The 19,493-nt window shown below is 37.7% G+C and overlaps 1 protein-coding gene across 1 annotated transcript in view; it reads right to left on the reverse strand.

The window, feature by feature from the left end:
* Positions 1-18,573, reverse strand: part of CDC73 (cell division cycle 73) — a 69,660-nt gene extending 51,087 nt beyond the window's left edge. Inside the window, exons 1-6 of the mRNA XM_075182657.1 lie at positions 18,400-18,573; positions 10,840-10,945; positions 8,967-9,036; positions 6,841-6,903; positions 6,708-6,760; positions 825-913 (exon numbers count right to left, since the gene is read on the reverse strand). Of these exons, the coding sequence (XP_075038758.1) occupies positions 825-913; positions 6,708-6,760; positions 6,841-6,903; positions 8,967-9,036; positions 10,840-10,945; positions 18,400-18,530 (512 nt within the window). The 5' untranslated portion in view covers positions 18,531-18,573. The remainder of the gene's footprint in view (positions 1-824; positions 914-6,707; positions 6,761-6,840; positions 6,904-8,966; positions 9,037-10,839; positions 10,946-18,399) is intronic.
* Between the last annotated feature and the right edge of the window lie 920 nt (positions 18,574-19,493).

Here is a 19,493-nt window from a genome sequence, read left to right on the forward strand (position 1 = left end):
AACATTTACAAGAACATGTTAAATATGGTTTGATAGCCCAGTGTAACTGTTAACTGCACATAAAACAAACAAGGCTGCTTTTGTTGGTTAAGTAGATTCTATTAGAGTATGTAATGATCCACTCTCATATTGCAGATTACAAAGGTTTTCATTGAAAACCATTTAATCCTGCAAGGTAATATTAACAATGGAACACCTTTTGCACTGCATCATTTTCCCATAATACTGCAGCTTAAAACCCTCCAGCACCAATAGCTTTCTGCACTCAAACTACAGTGACACAGAAGGGAAGGCATTACACAGACGGTGTTACACTGCAGTTCAAATGATTTCAAAGCGATTCCTCAATTCTAACAAAAAGTACCACTTAGGTGGAATGGCAGCACAGTGATTAGCTGCTTGCCGTTTCAGAGCTGGGGTCATGCACTCTATTCTGACCAGCGTACCATCTGTGGGAAAGTTGCACTCTATTTTTTTGTATGGGTTTTATCTAGGTACTCCTGTTTCCTCCACCCAAAAATATACTGCTAGTTAACATGAGTGGTGGAGAATTTAAACCGTAAACATTTATAAAAAAATATTAATCTTAAAGCTAAATGGTAATATTGTTATCAATAACTACAATTTAAATATGTAACTTTAAAAACAAGTGACCTATGTAATTTTTCATGCAGCATGCAAACAAACTTATCAATGTCTCTTCACATCACGTGCATAGATCAAGTATATACATAATTATCTACTTATATAGCGCTAGCAGATTCCGTAGCGCTTTACAATATACAAATACAATAACAAAGAGTCAATAAGAAGATTCAGCCTACCGAATCTGCTCAGTCTGCACAATGCCTTCTTTATGGCCTTCCAAACGAGCAGCCAATCTCTCCTTGTCAAGACGGACACGTTCTTCATCCTAGGAGAATTAAAATTAATTTCAATATTAAAGAATTGTTAGGTTATTTTTTAATATAATCACCATCTTTAGTTTCATTCTTAAATGAAAAATACATGCAAAAAAAAACCAACAGATTTAGTTCAACAGTTTCTAAATTCAAGTTAAACAGTTATCAGTTTAATCACCCTTATGAGGTCATACTCCACATACAATTTCTTGTAATCAGTTATCAGGAAAGGTACATTTATTTATACCAGTGAAGAGATGATTAAGATGGGATGTGTGATCATATGAAAATATGTTCATAGCCCAAATAGAAAATATTAAATTTGGAAGAAATTCAAAATTCTGCTGTGAAAAGGGTTCTTTAGCCGAAAAGCAGTGATATTATGGAATACACCCTCACAATAACTGGTTTTGGCAGCCACTGTAAAATAGGATGGGACATTTTCCTAACAAAAGAAAACAAAGGGCTATGTTAATACAGGGAATTGTTCCATTTGAAGCATGGTAGTTAGAATGGGATTTGTCCCATTTTAAGACAAGCGGGACTATGGTTTATAGGGCTTTTCAACTACCCCTGTACCAACTAAGATTTCTCTTTCAGGAAGAAATTGATGCGTCAATGTAAAAAAGTATTACCATGCAAAAAAACTTCAAAAAATTTTTATTTTTATCAATAATTGTTATTGAAATTTCAGAAAGGGAAATAATGAGGTATAAAAAAACAGAAAAAAGGGGGATACATCAAGTGGGGAGCAGGATGTATAAAAGGAGGAAGACATTTTAAAAGAGAACTATGTACAATCAAAACATTAGATACAACACAGTATTTCAAGCTTTCCAAACTATCAAATATATTAGGACTTAAAATTAAGGAAATTCGCTTAGACTGAAAGGGGGGGGACCTGAGGATCAGACCTTATCCCTCTGCCATGTTTGTTGCCATTTGGTGAGAGGGGTGGTAGCAGAGAAGAAGGATTTGCAAAATAAATATGTAGCATACTTTTGTAATTCAGAGTTAGTGTCCGAGTATGGTATCCCAATACCTTTATGTTTCTCCTGCAAAGGTCCTCTAAGTAAGCTAGTTTGTCTTTAGTGAGGAGACCTCAATTTGCATTTCTAAGATTTCAGATTTTAATTCTCCAACAGATACTCATCTCAGCTGCTAGATCTGTTCTCAAATTTATGAGACTTTGGTGCAATGTATGAACAGTGAGATGAGCATCTAACCTAGGTCTATTTGTAACATTGGATTCTTCCGAGTGGTGGCAGGAGGAGAATCTTGATGTTCCTTATCTCTATTGCTAGGGTAGGTTCCTCCACCACTTGAGACTCGTGGCTGGAAACTAATTGGAGCGTGCAAGCATGTATATATGCAAATGGTTAGGGGATCTAGATGCAGGTTGAATGAAACATTACAGAAACCACTGTATGTGTGGTGAAACCATCTTTACTGATCAAGACCATACAAAGGAAAACTTATTGCAATGTAATTCAAACAGTTACCGGTAGGGAGAGTAACCAGTAGCACTGATGTGTGGCATATCAAAAGAGTGACCAGCAAGTGTCCAGGAGAGTTGGTTGGTTTCTTTACGGAGAGATGGGTTATATTGGTTGGGTTAGTGTGTGTTAGACCAACACATAATAGTGGAGATTTAATGAAAGATGCTGCACTGTTGCAGAACTTTGCTGGTGTACACAATAGGTTATGGCATATTCCATTGTCTTATCCAAGCAGGATAAAGAGGCCACTGAGACAAATATAATAAAGGAAGCAGGCAGTTACTTTTTGAGAAACAATTTGGTAGATGTAAGATATGTACTATATACTGGAGGCCACTGGATGGCAGCAGTGTCTCAAAAATACACTGGTTGAGCAAGATGGTCTGAAAATTAAATAATTCCTGATTTAAACACTTTGAAGAACTTAAGGGGTGTCGTTTTTTTGGCAGCTGAGATTACACATCAACAGGCAGATTTGGGGAAAGTCCTAATGTATAGACAATGAGGCCCCCGTTTTCAAAATTCAGGAGTATTTTTAGTAACCAGACCCAATAAATTTGAGAGAACAGGAGAATTTCAGAACATACACGAAAAACAGTGTCACCGACAAGGGAGCAGCGCCTAAGTGCTACAAAAAATGCTAGGTACTGACAGTAACTTGCTGCATGTAAAGGAGGCCGATTTATGAAGCTCCACAAAGCTACCCTGATTAACCTCAGGTAACTCGGGGTGCAAGTAAAATTTGTAGAAGACCCAGGCATGGAGTAAACCAGCAATGAGAGTTTTGCAGCACCAAACGCTGGTTATGAGAGGATAGCTGGAAAGCTCCGAGAGGCCAAAATCAGTTGCGATGCTCGTCTGAGGGCCGATGCCAAGTCTTTGGAGACAGAAACAGCAGGAGATGAATAATCTCTGAATGCCCATTTTGTGGGTATCTGATTAGTGCTATGATCGCCTGATGCTCGTGGGGTCCTGGGCAGCAGGATCACATAATGGATGTTGGAATATTCCAAAGAATCCTCGACTCTTAATTACTAGATGAGCTGAGCATTTCAGTGGTGTGATGTGAGAGAGGCAGGGAAGAGCTGGCCTGATGTAGAAGGGAATGGATGGTGGGTGGTAGCTCCATGCAAAGCCTATGGAAGGAGATCTAGACCACGTTCATAAGAGATATTGTCATTTGCAGAGAGCTTTCCTCATCTGAACAATTTTAAAATGGTCATTAATGTCAGTTCAACCAGGTGTGTCCACCACCCACCTCAGATTTTAAAGAGAATATCCAAAAAAGTATGTGACAAATACCTTGACTGACCATGAGTTTCCAAAATAGATTTATTTTTTTTTGAGTGTATTAAACTATTCACTAATTGCAGCTTATTTATTCCAGTTTATTTGAAGTATCACAGGTTTATTAAGGAATCACCACGAAATTGGGACCCCTAAGGTAATCCAAAAACCCAAACCAAATTACTTTATCTGCCTTACATTTCGAGTTACAGCAAAAATGCAAGCTTTTGAGAGCAGAATTAAAAATGTTAGGTTAAATAAACAGGAGATATCCCAATTTTTGCATTTGCAGGTGGATTTATTTAGATACAGCAGTTATTCAGGTGACAATGATTGCTGTATGTTAACTCCTTCACATCTAAACATAAGCATATACCTTTGATGCAGCCATCTATAAATACTATATTTTGCAAATCAGCAACAGCAGCAAGCTTAAGCCTATGCTTGGAGAGCAAGCTTGCTGGCAATCGCAAATGAGGGCCTTAATGTGTGAGTAGCATAACTTAACATGACCTAGGTACATACGGTTGCATTTATCCACGTTATTTGCAATTTCCATGTCAGCTCACCATCCTATATAAATATTTTTTTAGGTACTTCTGATACTGCCCAGTGTTAACCCTACATAGTGTAGGCTCACCCGCACATATTGACAATTGTTAATGGGCTTGTAGAGCCCTAGAAATCCAAAGTGCATGGCCCAAAACTGTTCCCTGTGGTACACCACTAACATTTTATCAAATTAATGCATCTAGCCAAGTATGGTGGCGATTATTATGCGCACCAGTTAATAGCTTGTTTGTTCAAGGTATCAAGGTATACCAAACATAAAAGGTGCTTCACATGTGGATGTCAATCTGTGTTAACCAACAGTGTGTAGGAATCTAAAACCATATAACAATTAGAATTCAGGAACCAATCGTAGTGCCAAGAGTAGCTGCTCCTTTTCACCCAATATCCTAATGATACTATGCGTACCAAAATCAAAATAAACACTGCTTTTCTGTCACCAGTCCTGACGACTGCCCTCTAGAAAGATTCCACTCCGGCAGTAGTCTTGGGTGATTCAATCCATTAGCACAACAGGGGCAAGCACCTTTTATGTTTGGTACATTTTAAACAGATCACTGGGTGCAAGGCATATGTTTAATTAAGGTAATGCACTATTGCTGTTTTTTTTTTTCATTTTCTGCCATTCCTGGTACATATTTTGGGATCCTTGATGAAGTCTTGAGGAAAGGTGTGAGGACCAAACTTTGAAACAGCAAGCTTTTAACTGGTACACATAATTACCACCACACTTATAGGTTTGGGTTCCTATAACATTACACTATGAGGCGCCCAGCCTTCTGTCCTTTCTAGAATTGTTTGTGGAGCAACTATCCGACGCTTCGCAACATGGCAGCGAGAATATATATATATATATATATATATATATATATATTATATATATTATATATAATATATAATATACACATACACACACACACACACACACATATACATACACACACACATATACATACACACACGGCACCTGACTGTTTTTTATTTTAACTAGGAGAGCTAATCTGGGTCTTCATAGACACAAAAGCACTCTCCGGCAGGGGAAACTGATCATACAGTTTTATAAAATGCATGAAAGTAATGACTTTGTCGTCAGCAACTATCCTTAATGGCTGCTGTCTACCACTCAAGAGCCATAACAGCCCAGTCCCAGATGTACAGTGATACTTAGCATCTGTTCACCACTTCTTTCCACTGTAAAAACATGACAGTCCATCCAAGAAACAGCACAAAAGTGGTGGGTAAATGTGTTAAGGAAGTAATGATGGAAAGTGTCAGACTTGAACTGTTGAAAAGATCATGCTTTTCTAATGAAAATAAAGACCTTTTCAGGATTGTTGACATGCAAAGGTATGTTCAACTTAGGGTTGTTTGGACAAATGATGGCCATTAAAGCCATAATTATTAAAAAGGGACCGGTCTGCTACAGTAGAGACAGCCATTTAGAGGGCTGATTCATGAGAACTTATACCAACATTTTACTAGGATCAGCAAGATAAAAATAACACAGGCCTCCAGAATGTCACAGGAGCAAACTAATAAGCAGCATACTAGTGAGTGTCTGGAGGCAACGGTGGAGGGAGAAAGGGGGCTGGAGACAACAGTAAGAAAGGAACTGGAGAAAACGGGGGGAGGGGGGGGTTAAACTGGTTATTCATTAAAATCTTGTGGGCAAGTGGGCATGTGAGAGAAAAAAAAACAATTGGCAGGGGGCATTTGAGAGAAAAGTTGTTGGGGAGAGGGGTGTGTGTGAAAAAAGCTGGCTAAAACACCTAGGGCAGGGATGCATATGAGAGAAAAGGTAGTGGGAAGGGAGGCATGTGTGAAAAGCTAGTGTAATGGACGTTGCATGTGTGAAAAGCTGAAGCGTATGGGTGGCATGTGTAAGAAAAGCATGGCATGTATGAGTAAAGCTGGTGGGCAGGGGGAGACATGTCAATATGTGACAGGTGAGTGACAGCAAGTTTTTTTTTGCTTTGTTCTGAAATCTAACATTTGGAACCTCACCTCTAGAAAATGTGTGTCTGCTCCTGGGCAGCAGTGAATACTTGACAGCATTTTGCATCAGACATCAGTGCATCTGGACTGCAGCCTTTCCAACCAGCCAGGAGGAGGTAAGAGTTACTATTTTTATTTTATAAAAATGTCAAGTGTGTGAGGGGCTATGAAGTGGGAATTGGAGGGACGGTAGGCTGAAGCTTTGCCTACGGCACTGAGAAACCGTGCACCAGCCCTGCTCAACTGTACCGGTCAACGCACTACTAAAACATTTACAAAAGGAATATGTATATAACCTTGTACACGTCAATGATAAGTGTTGATTTTTCTCCTACATAAACACTAGACTCAATTTGAAAGTGCAAAAGTTGTTTATGTTCCTGTTGCGAAAAGTTGTTGAGACATTATAGGATCAGCATAATTACTAAAGACCACACCAAAATGAAGAACTCACCTCTACTCTCGGTTTCTTTGCCTCTGCTAATATTTCATCTGCAGCTCTTTTCACTGGAAGAGAAAAGAGTTGCTTTAACAACATTGAAGATGCCACAATTAACTTTCCAGGAGAAGAAAAATTGTATACATACCCTGTGTGGATCGCTGAAGGCCAATTTCCAGTGGTGCACTTCTATCTATACTGGCAGAAGTTGCTGCATAAGGACAGGAATGAAAAAGGCAAAAATAAATACCCTGCTCTTATATAAAGAAAAAAACAAAACACAAAACCATTTATTGGACTAGCTAGACCTTGCATTTAGAGACTGGCACACTTTAGATCAAAGTTTGGATTAGTGTTAACTGTGGCATATTATACACTTCAATGTTAATGTAGTTTTTAACTATACATATTTAGAAGGACAGCAACTAGAAACTTCTTTAACCTCAATGCTCTTCTTGTGAAATAAAGACTAAGGTAATATCTGCCTGAGAGATGTTTGACAAGACCCTTTGCTTGGCTTTAACCCAAAGCGTGCCCTTCATAAGAACTAAAAAACAAATTGCCATTTTAGCTATACACCAGCAATTTGTATTAGACATTAAAAAACATGTGTCAAGCCAAAACAAAGAATGACACTTGCTGGGTAGTTCACCACACACAAGCAGAAACATATTACACCAAAAAACAAAAAACTTTGAACCCACTGGGACAAATAAAATAAACTGAATATAAAAAGTATAAAACATATAGCTGTAAAACGTTTCCACTTAGTTACTGCATCAATCATTAAACCAGATGTTTAGCCAGGTTCTCTAGCGTTACTTTTTGCCTTACTACATAATGCATAATATTTTAAAGGAAAGGAAAGGAAAAACACAAAAAATACGACAATAAGAAATTCTGGTGCAACTCCCATTTGATTTGCTATGATCCACCTCACCTAGCAGCTGAGCCCAGGAGCAAGCATTTTAACAGCTAGTTGACAAAAGTGCCGTGTTTAAAGCCGGCATCCTCGACATGCCACATCTAGAACTTAGAATGACTGGAGAAAAAAAGGCACTATTGAGTAATCAAGGACCTGCTGACTCCTGATTTATTCTTTTGAAATGGTTTGAAAGGCCGTTATTGAAGAAATTTCAGCTACTATACAAGTTTGTTTCACAAATTAAGTGGTATGATTTTGTATTATCTGCAGTTCGTTCCGTACTCGGTTTGCTGTCAATTTGATGGTTTTATTTTTATAGAGAAGCTACTTGCTTATTTCTAGCTTTAAGCAGTTTATTATTTTTGGCTTCCTGCAGTCCACCTGTTAGAATTCTGCTATGCAAGGCTTTTGCATCTCTGTCTGTCGGTCGGTCTGTGTGTTAGGGAATTTAGACTGTAAGCTCCAAAGAGGCAGGGACTGATGTGAATGAGTTCTCTGTACAGCGCTGCGGAATCAGTGGCGCTATATAAATAAATGGTGATGATGTATTGTTTGTGATCGTTTTAGATTGTTTGTTCTTCACTGATATTTGAGACCTGACCTACAATGACTTTAGAAGATTTTTCCAAATGAGGTCTATAGATTATATTTAATCTTGTCTGACCAGGAGGTATACTCCCCATAATGAAGGTAGACATAATTCTGACTTGAAAAAAATGAGGTTGCTTGTATTCTAAGTACTCTATATTACTAAAGCATTATTACATTAAGAATACAGCTGATTGTTGCGTTAGTATTTAGAAGATATAAACTATGTTACATCACAGAGTGAAATACAGGAATAAAAGAAAAAAAAAAAAAAGTATAACTGGTTATGCAGTATCCTTTCGATGACCATCATCTTACACAATAAATTTTACCGCCTGGATAAATATATAAGCGATGTAAATATATGTATAAAAAGTTAGTTCTGATATTGCTTTGTTAAAAAAAGGAATCCCATTTTCTACTGTAAATTACAGCTGAATGAAGTCAATTTGGATTTTTGTTACCCTGTATAACAGCACTCTGCTTCAACCTGGGATTTCATAGGGTCACAGTACTCCTTATTAACATCTAATAGCCATATAACTTCCCTGTGGGAGCGCATTATCAATATAGACAATTACCATTGGCATTACTTGGCCCTCTGTCCAATAAAGCAGCACTATTTAGAGACACTGTTTCAGATCTCCCCTACTACATACAGATCCAAGCAATACTGAAGTAGTTTAGTTACATACTCATTGTAACACACATCACTGGTAATATGGATAAAATGGTAAGCAGTACCATTAAATTAAACTTACAAGTTTCCCCATTTAAGTAGGCGAGAAGATCTTTTCTGTCAGGTCTTCTGACGACAGGAATATTTTCAGTCTGGGGGAGAAAAAAAATATGCAAAATAAAACATACATGATGCCAATATATTAATAAAGTTCTGTAATAATCTGTATAAATGGTGAACAGTCATCACTTCAGTATTCATTAAAGCAATGTAGGCATTAAAGAAAAAGTGTTTCTATGACCTAGACCAGTGATGGGCAAACTACGGTCCGCGGGTCAGACCGGCCCACTTAGAGGTTCTATCCGGCCCGCCAATATTTTAAAAAGTTTGATTAAAAAATGCATAAAATTATTAGGGCCGACCCTGTGTGTCAGAACCTTCATTTTTATGCCTTCCCAGCTATTTCCTCCATTACACTTCATCCTCGTTCCTAAAAGGACACTTCGCATTTCAATCCCTCAAACACCTGCCCGCCCCCTAATGGCTGAAAGTCATGTGAAAAGAGATGGGCTGGGCCATATACTAAGGTGGATTTTGATTGGCTGCTGTGTTGTCAATTAGTGGCTCACCAGAAAGACGGATCTGCAACAACCTGCTGAAATAAGTGCTGTGTCTGTACAATCGCTGCACTTATAGAGGCAACACTGCTATATAACACCCTTCCGTCCCATTCAAAAAATTTGTATTATATATTTCGATATTTGAGTTTTTTAATAAATGATATTGGCCCGCCTAAAGTTTTTCTTTTTTATTTGGCCCGCTCCTGAAAAAGTTTGCCCATCACTGACCTAGACAAACGCACTGTCTTGGAATTGTACCTTTGTATAGTTCAAATGACCTCAATGACCACTACTGTACTCATAAATTTACAGTAGACCTGTATTAGCAACACAGGTGTTGCAAATACATGGATAAGTTACTGTATATTTCTGTATAAACTGATTTTCTACACACAAAATGGATCTCCGGTTATGGTGGCATTGGAACATTTTGTACTTGCTTCTCTGCTCTTTTTACAGAAAATGCTTTTAAATGTTTTGCTATTGGTGACCACTACTGGGTAAACAAGTCCATTGTATAACGTGCCTTAGTGGGAATTTTTGTTTCATTCACATTTAGGTTTTATATACTCACTTTCATTAACCTGGTAATGACCAGAGTACTTTAAAGCTGATCATGTGATCGTTAGGGGAGATACAGAATGGAGAAGTACCATACATTGTATACACTGCACAGCGTTGTCGCACTCATGCAGGTGAACGGGTTTAAAGCCCATGTCCACCCACTGAAAAAACGTGGCAAGAGGTCATTAAGAAGTTCAATTCCATACAGGACAACATCTACGTCATCACTATCAATAACCATGATTAGCAGTGTTTTATAAATATATAAACACCTTTCAGGAAGAGAAGGACTTTTATCGGGACTGCAAATCGTTTTCAAGATAGTAAAGGCATTCATTTAAATTCTCAATGTAGACTGATAGGAGTAGAAATAGAGCTACAAAAGTATAAAACCCGCTTACTTTTCCTATATGCAAAATGGGAAACTTAACTTTGATGGGTAAGCAACTGCATTTATTGGGGGTAGCATATTTGCCTGGTATCACTGCAACCTGAAAACCTATCATTTTTGAACCAAGTTACAGTAGAAACACTGCAAAACCATGCCCCAGCTGTGGCAATTAAAATAAATAAAAATAATCGCTGACATTCAACCACTATATTATATTACCAGAATATATAAAAATACTATAGTAGTAGTAGTATATTTATAATGATACAATTATCTGCTCTCTTATGAAAGGGCACTGATGCATTCTCATACAGGCTATATTTATAATTCAACACAAAATACAGACATCACTCAAAACATTCAGAACATAAGACACTTACCGCAGCCCGTCTGACATACACAGGATGGGAAAGATGCACATTGTTGAGCAGAAACAAGATTGAGTCAAGTGTATAGTATTCTCTTGGCTGTCCTTCCTTTCCAGTTCTATTTGGAAATAAATAAAATTAAAGTATTAAATGGTAGGCTCCACAAATAACTTGAGGTAGTCTAAATAAGTTGTTTAGATAAGCATTTTCTCTTTATCAATACGTAGCATGCTACATTTACACCCAACAGTTTTCAGATAATCCCAATGTGAACAAATGATTATAAAGATTGTGTGAAAACAGTTACATTGCTCAGAATATACGTCATCAAAAAAACACAAATATCAGACATTTAATTAGTAATACAGGACTGGATAAACATGGTTAAGATCACAATGTAGATATGTATCAAGAAGACCACAGCAAACACCCTTTTTCTTTGTTTTCCTTCGCACTGGAGCATATAGATATAGCAGATAACTATGCCCAGAAGCATAATCCTGCATTAATGAAGAGCAATAGTGAACGTTAATAAAAAGATAATAGTCCCTAAAATAACATGCGCTTGTCCGACACCATGTTTGTCTGCACTAATTTTGTTGCATGTGCTATTTTTCTTTTGTACGTTTTAAATATGGGTCTTCCTGCCAAAAGGCTTTTCCCCATTCCAGACCAATTCACACTGGCCTAGAAAAAAAAAAAAAATACTCCACTCCCTGTTTTATAACTATGGCTCGCTACAGAAATAGTTTTGCAACTTTGTTTGTTTTCTTGCATATACACAGTTGGGGTCCATTATAACACAAAGTTCAGATACTGGAGCTACGTTGGAGTGCTCCCATCTGATTTATAGTTTAGCAGCACCTAGATTAATAGCAGTTCAAATAATTAGCCTCTGACGATGCCCAACCTAGAGGTTTTGTATCAAAGAAGCTGAACTTATAATACACAGGATTTACATCACTAAACATATGCTCAAGAATTAAACTGGGTGTATGAAGGGAGTGGGTACACACATAGGGGGGTGGGGGGGGAATTCAATTTGGCTGTGTTCAAAGCAGCATTAATTACCATTAATACGGTAATTTTAACCATGATTCCTGTTGCCATACAAACAGTAATGATGCATATTACCGTAGTAACGGTAATAGTACGCAGGTACGCGTTACTTTTGGCAATAACACGGCCAATTGAATATGCCCCATAGATTTCGTTTTTCCAATTATGTGGAAAATTGAGGTAACTTTTTTCTCCATTCTATGCCGGATTAAAAATGGTTGTTTAACAGAACACCGTAAATTTATGAGACACACTGGGAGCATGACCATTTTATATAAATAACTGCAACAAGGTTAGAGCCAGAGCTTTACAGAAATTTATATCAACTCTTTGAAATTTAGTAAATATAACAGCAGATCTTGCCAAAATAGTCGCCAATAAGTACCAACACAGCTGAAACACAACAAGCTGTGACCATGACCATTTTGGCGGTTAACAAATCTGCCATCTATAGAACTACAGCTCCTATTCTAGTTCTAAACCTGCTTACACCTTCTGGTGGAAAGTTAAACTGCCTATGTGAAACCTAAATGGAGCAATATAACCTATGCTTTTACATTTACAGTTCAGTGTTAATATTCTAAATAATCCTGTTCTCTGGATTTTATACATGGAGAGTAGGGTGGCACAGAGATGGCTGCCTACTTATTCAGCTCTAATAATGAGCAAAACTGAGCTAATAAACTAGTTTCATATTCATCCCATGACCAGTCAACTCAAAACTAAGGAGCTGCAGGCTTCAGTATCGGGGAATATAGTCTCCTACCACGAGGCTTCCTTGTACACAAAACCCACCACTGACTACATTTCAGGTTGAAACAGTTTGTAAACTTAATTTATGCAGCTTCAAAATGCACATGGGTCACTTGAATTTGAACTTGCATCGTTCAAATACCAGTATCTGGTCTTGAGGGATTGTTCAAATGTACACATGCAAACACACCACTTCATTTTAAATGCATGTCAACATAAAAACCTCAAATACCCTTTAAGGCAACTTTCAAACACACTAATGCACAACAGATATTTGAAATAACAAAAAAAACAGGGTAAGACCCACATTTAAAAATCTTCTTGTCCAAAATATATCTCCAAGTTAAAGTAGCTAAATGACAAAACTAGTAGACTGGTCTTCCATCCATACATATGCATTCCAAAAATATAGACCCTGATGGGCACTATATAATTTTGATGGGTGAGCTGCATAGCCAGGGAGTCACTATAGCATCAGATTGTGCCCCAATATCAGTGTTCTCCTCAGGCTTTATTTGCCGGGAGCTCCGCCTGCCAAAAATACCATGCCGCCTGGCAACTGGCACTCACTAGTGAGTGCCTGGTTCCGGGGTGGCAGGGTATTTTTGCAGAGGGTGGGGGGAGAATGTGTGTGTGCATATGGGAAACAGAGGGTGGCGTGTCAATATTGGAAACCTGGGGGGGCAGGCGGTGTGTGTCAATATTGCGTCACAGGGGGGTGCCAAACTTCAGGGGTGAGGGGTAGGGCACCTGTATAATAGAAAGCATGCGTTTGCCCGCAGTTCACTTGTTGGCAAACCTTAAAAGACATTGCTTCTTACTTGGGGGGGGTCTTTTATGTATAGTCAGCGTTTGGTGCAATATCTGGGCACAGAATTTTCTACTCTAAAACGAATTAAAACCAGTTTCAGGAATCACATTAAGCAGAGCACACAATAATCTGATGCTGATTTCATTAGAGGGACCAGATCCTATAGATTTTGATTATGAAAAAGCTGCAGACTGGGCCTCTAATAAGAATAAAATATATAAAATGTTAATCAAGAGGTTAAAATCAATATAAGTTCAGAATTTCAACATTAATTTGTGCAAAGGCCCTCACCCGGTTACGCTTTGATGCCACCCAGGTGGTAAAATTTTCTAGAGAGAACACTAAACATCTTCAGATTTGTATTCTAAATCAACTTTCACACATCTTCACAAGTGTCAGGAAGGTCACCTTATTATTGCAGAAAACGTATGTTATAATACAGCTAATCACCACCCATACTCAACTGCACTCAATTCATTTTCACCAGCTTTCAAGGCACTTTTGAATAATGCAAAATTGTTTAATTTAGCAAATATTTAGTGAAACCTCTACCCTTTGGACATTAACAATCTTTTTCACATTTCCATGTGGCCTATTGCAGAATCACTTTATTTTTAACAGTGCTTTAGAAGTTATAATTCATGAAACTGCTTAGGCGGAGAATCCCTTGATTGATTACTTTCTCAAATTGGGTTGTTGTAAAAGGTAGAGGTTCCTTGAACATTTGAGGTTCTCCTCTACTAGACCCCAAGGTCTCAGTGACCAAGAAAGCCATGTCTGACTATTTTTAGTTAAATCCCAATGATGTATCTATGACACACATATCAGTACTTGATATATTTAACTCATATTTTAAAGTGGTGTACTTACACTATTATATATGCAATCAGCTCATGGGGATACCAAAATAAGGGAAAAATCCATTAACATACCCGATTATAATTGATAAACAGATCAAAAAAATATTGTAATTCATAAAGACCGAGTTTCAGCTCATCCGGTGTTACACAAGTTACATTAATGATTGACCATGTAAACGAACATGCTTCTCCTACAATTATTTTGTTGCCAATTGCTCAAAATACATAAATGCATTTAACATGGTGGATTGGTAACATTTCAGTTCCTTAAACAATTTGGAGAACTTGACAACCTTTAGCAGAATATATATATATATATATATATATATATATATATATACACACATATACACACATACATACATACACACATACACACATACACAAATCACAATTTTGTGCCTTATCTACTGGCTTCCATGTAGAAGGAGTAACTAAACAGTGCTGCTTTCTTGCACCCCGCATCACACTTAATCCAGGCACACATTTAATTCACTACGCACATGATTTAAACAATTTTATCCTCTTTGGACCTACAACTTTTTCCTCTGTTTCGTACCATTGCCATTCTAATTGATGCTACAAACATTTGCATACAGCTGTAACTGGCCTTTTACAATATACAAATTTGATTCATTTGATGCACCGATATGGTTAATTGCTTATAATATAGCAAACTGCTAGGACCCAGCATCCTCTCTCCTGCCGCTTGTCACTGAATGGCGGGTGTGAGGACGTCACGCCCAACATTCAGTGAGAAGCGAGGAGGGAGGAGGATGCTGGTTCCCGGGCACCGCCGGATTGGTAAGTTTTTTGGTTTTTTTGCCCCTCTTCCTGTCCACGGCACCCCTGTGACAGCGCTGCAGCACACAGTTTGGGAACCTAGGTACTTATCCCTTTGGCAAATATATTTTGCAATAGCCATCTATGTACCATTCTATCTTTATCAGGGTCAGGTCCCCTGTGGGAATCGGGGAAAACTCACATGAACATTATATTTAATCTAGTTTTTACTCATACCAAATTGTAAAACTATTATCTTTGTATATCTCCATTAAACCCTTGGGTGTAGTTTAACTTTTCAAACCGACTTTAAAGAAGCAGATACAAACACATATTTGGATGCACAAAGTGGGCGTAAACAATTGTAGCTTGGGTCAATCCCCAAAAATTCAGGTTTTAAGAAACAAGAAAAGCTGTACTTTAGATAAGGATTATGCAAGAGAAGCTCTTTTGCTCAGAGAGGTTTAGAGAAAAGAAATAAAACTCACTTTTTGACTAAACTTTAAGAAGCTATGTATTAGGTTGACAGAATTTCTTTATTTAACACTGATAAACATGGCAGATTCTCCATACCCTATGTTTTATTTCTGGAGTAAAAGATTTTAGTAATGAAGACTATATTAAGAAAATCTGGCAAATCAGACCCTTTGCTTGATTCCGTGCTAATTAGAAACCCAACTTTAATAAATAGGCCCCTAGAAGCTCCGGTGTATATAATCTTTTTTTTTTTCCTGCAAATTCGTTAGTTTTCGAGGAATAGCTACAAAACTAAGTATCCTGCAAATTTATTATTGGTACATCACTGCAGCTCTGCATTTTTTCTTTAAAAAAATACATAGCAGTCCCCATAAATGTCTATGGTGTACACTACAGTTTGATAGTTTTCATGTCTGTTCAGCTCTATTCCGAAGAGCAGAGCTTTACAGCGCATGTACTGCCCTGTCACATGACCTGGGTCCTTATGTCAGTGCTGTTTGGATGCCCGAGTTTTTTATTGGCTCATGCGCACTGAAGTGAAAAGAGGACACAGGGGATCGCAATCTTCATCACATGAGAAGAGGGAGTGAAAGTTAAGTTTTTACTTCACAGGAACAGCAGTTTATCTGAAGTGCTGTTCCTTTGTAGGGTCTTTGATAAATAAAAGATAGTTCAATCATTATCTATGCGATAAGGTTTGAACACAATCTTTCATAAAATGCAGTGGTACATAAATACGCCCCCGATACTCCATTCATAATGCGCCAAAAACCCGGGTTTTTGCCGGTGCAAGCCCAGACGACCCGGGTCAAGGTGCAGTATGAATGGAGTGAGGTAACCCGGGACTTTTGGTAGGGTAATTCCCAGATCCGACCCGGGTTGCCTGCACTATGTATGGTGAGACCCGGGTTTTTCAACCTAGGTCTCACCAAACAATTATAAAGTTGAAAAAAAAAAAAAAAACATCACAAGAGGAGCCAATCAGAGATCCTCTTGTGTTGTTGCCATGGAGACCCATGTTAGGTATGAACAGGGTCTACCCGGAAATTTCTCTCTGTTGGAGCCTCTGTTCCCTAGCAATAACCCAGGTTCATATACAGTGGCGGCAGTATGAAAGTGGTATAGGTCTTAAATCTAAATTAGTCCCTTCTGTCCCATGAGAAGGGTAAACTATCTGTTAATGCATGGATGTATTGTGGAGGGTGCAAAATTTGCATGTTTCTATACAGAAAAAAAGTATAGATTCACATATCACAGGATTGCCAATGAACTTTGCAACAAACTACAATGTCCTTCAGAAGTACAGTATATATGTCAGTATTAGAAAACTTTGTGAACATTGAACGAGGCATTTTAAGATTAAAATTAAGCATTTAGAATCCTCTAGGATTGAGAATGCCCCTTTAAATAATTGAGGGGGGGGGGGGGGTTGCATACATACTTAATATTTTGGCTCACAATATATTCAAAGATCATTTTGACTTCAATATCTTCCTGGAGGATTGACCAATGTGTATTTTACAAATGTTATTTTGTTTCCATTTGATCAACCGTATTGTTGCTAGGATATATTAACAGTAGGTTCCTTTGGATGTGGTTTGGCATGACAGTTTATCATCAATATAACACCTGTCTGTGTATGCTCTATATAATCTGCATCTAACATTGGGTCATTATGAAGTTGCCTGTTGAAGGATCACCTTTAAAGGATCGCATACGCATAGCAGGACACTGAAAGGGTTAACTTACACAAACCAGACTTTTAAGGTCTGGTCTACATGACCAGAATAACTTTGGTTCCAACATAAAGCAAGTATACCACCTACTGCGAGAAAGGGGATTTTGAAACCACGGACAGCAATGAGGGCCACGGCATGGAAGGGACCACAAGAATAGCGTCTGTATCCTTTTTCAGTTACTTCCATGTCACGTATGTCATTGCTGTCATTGTGGACTGCATATAAACATAGTATATAGATCCATAGATCCTACAGATCTATATGATCAATAGATTCTATGCCGGCGGTATTTACAGAGCATTATACTGACACAAATATTAGCAGCATTGTGACATCTTAGTTAGCATTGTGACATCACAAAGCAGGATTCATGGGGCTGTGTGGAATATGTATGTTCTCCCTGTATTTGCGTGTCTTGCAGGGCAAAATCAAACTATAGCCACTCTATCGAAAGTAACACACTATACACTGGCAGAACAGCATTAGATAGGGAACTGGAACAGTATTTAAACATACATTCAGTAATCTAAATTTCAACAGCTGCACTGAAACTTAAAGAGAATCAAATCTGTCAGCTTGCTTGTTTCTGAAAATCATTCTTGATCGGACCCTCATTAGGTAAAAACTGTCCAGTACTGAAATGTTTCACAAATAGTATTTAAGCTAGCCAAAACAATATTCCAAAACAATAACACACAAACACATCCATAGTGCATTCATGCAAAAATTGTTATAAAGCCATTAAGTCAAAACCATTAAATCCATATAAACAAATAAAAAAACGAAAATTCATATCATAAGGCAGATAACGTAATGAAATGGTCAGTGGTATGTAACAAAACTAAAGCAGATACACAACTGGAAAAGTTATAGGACTATGTGTTTTCATAGCGACAAGACATGTGCATACAACTCAATTACCAGACAAATATATTGTTGAATTAAAACATAAAGACCAATATTCAATTGGAGATCAGATAGATAGCTAAACAGTAAACTTGAAAGATAAACAGTCCATTAGAAATCACGTTTCAGTGTCTACTGTCCATGCAGATGGATCTCTTCCGACCACACTATCCCCAATACTCACCCCCAAATAACATAGTTGGTTTTCACATTCTTTGGCCAGGAGAACTCGCCAAATATAACTTCATCCCCCTTTACGTTAATTTCCTTCTTTTGGATGTTGTATTGACGCAGAACGCTCAACACGTCCGCCATCTTCTCCTCCTCCTCCTGACTGATCTGCCTGAGGTAAGGACCCCACCGGATTAGCTGACCGATCAAAACGCCTGATTCGTTCTCAATGAGGACCCCGCTTCATGAGCTGCCCCACGCAATGCCAGACTGGTCAAGGACCCACCTAAATAAGCTGCCCGAGAAAAACCCTGATGCGGTGTTGATATAGTGTTCGTGTTGTTGTGTTTGTACTATTGTTAATAGTAGTAGTACAAACAACATGAGATACAAAATGCAATTACTTTTGTTAATACTACTCTTTGCTAGCTGTTATGTTGTCATTTCCAGGAAGTTATGTTTTTTAATTGCCACAGATCTCCCTTTCACTCAAAACACATATCTAGTATTTTTTTTTAAATGAAACTCTTTTTTAACTAATAAATCTCTCCACACGTTTAGTTTATGACGTTCTGGATACGTCCCACTGTTTGTGTTCTTAGACCTTATGCTCTATGACATCATACAAACTTTTTAGAGCCCACCACCCCCATTTTGGCCTATTTAACATTCTTAGAGGGGGTTATTCTATTACAGTAAAATAACTTATTTTTAAATGCGTTATTTTGAAATCGCAGTGTTCTATTTCACTTTTTATCACCCGTAATAATGACCAAATAAAACAATTTTTTTACTTAAGTGATAGCCATATAACAAGTACAGGCAGGGCCAAAATAAGCTATTCAATTGATCAACATCATCTCTTCACATACAAGAGAAAATAGCTTGTTTTGGTTCGCACCTCATAGGGTGGTGAAAAAGCGTTAACCTAGACTAATATATTTTTAATAAACTTTACAGAAAAAAATTGACTATAAAAAAAGTAGGGAAAATTTCTGTTAAGTAAAATGTTATAAAATATTGTAATAATAAAGCTATTACATATTTATTACAGTAAATATTGCATCCCCTATGGAAAAAAGAAAGTGGTACAGGCCACTTTTAAAT

This window comes from Mixophyes fleayi, chromosome 8, assembly GCF_038048845.1.
Source record: "Mixophyes fleayi isolate aMixFle1 chromosome 8, aMixFle1.hap1, whole genome shotgun sequence".
Lineage (NCBI taxonomy): Eukaryota > Metazoa > Chordata > Amphibia > Anura > Limnodynastidae > Mixophyes > Mixophyes fleayi.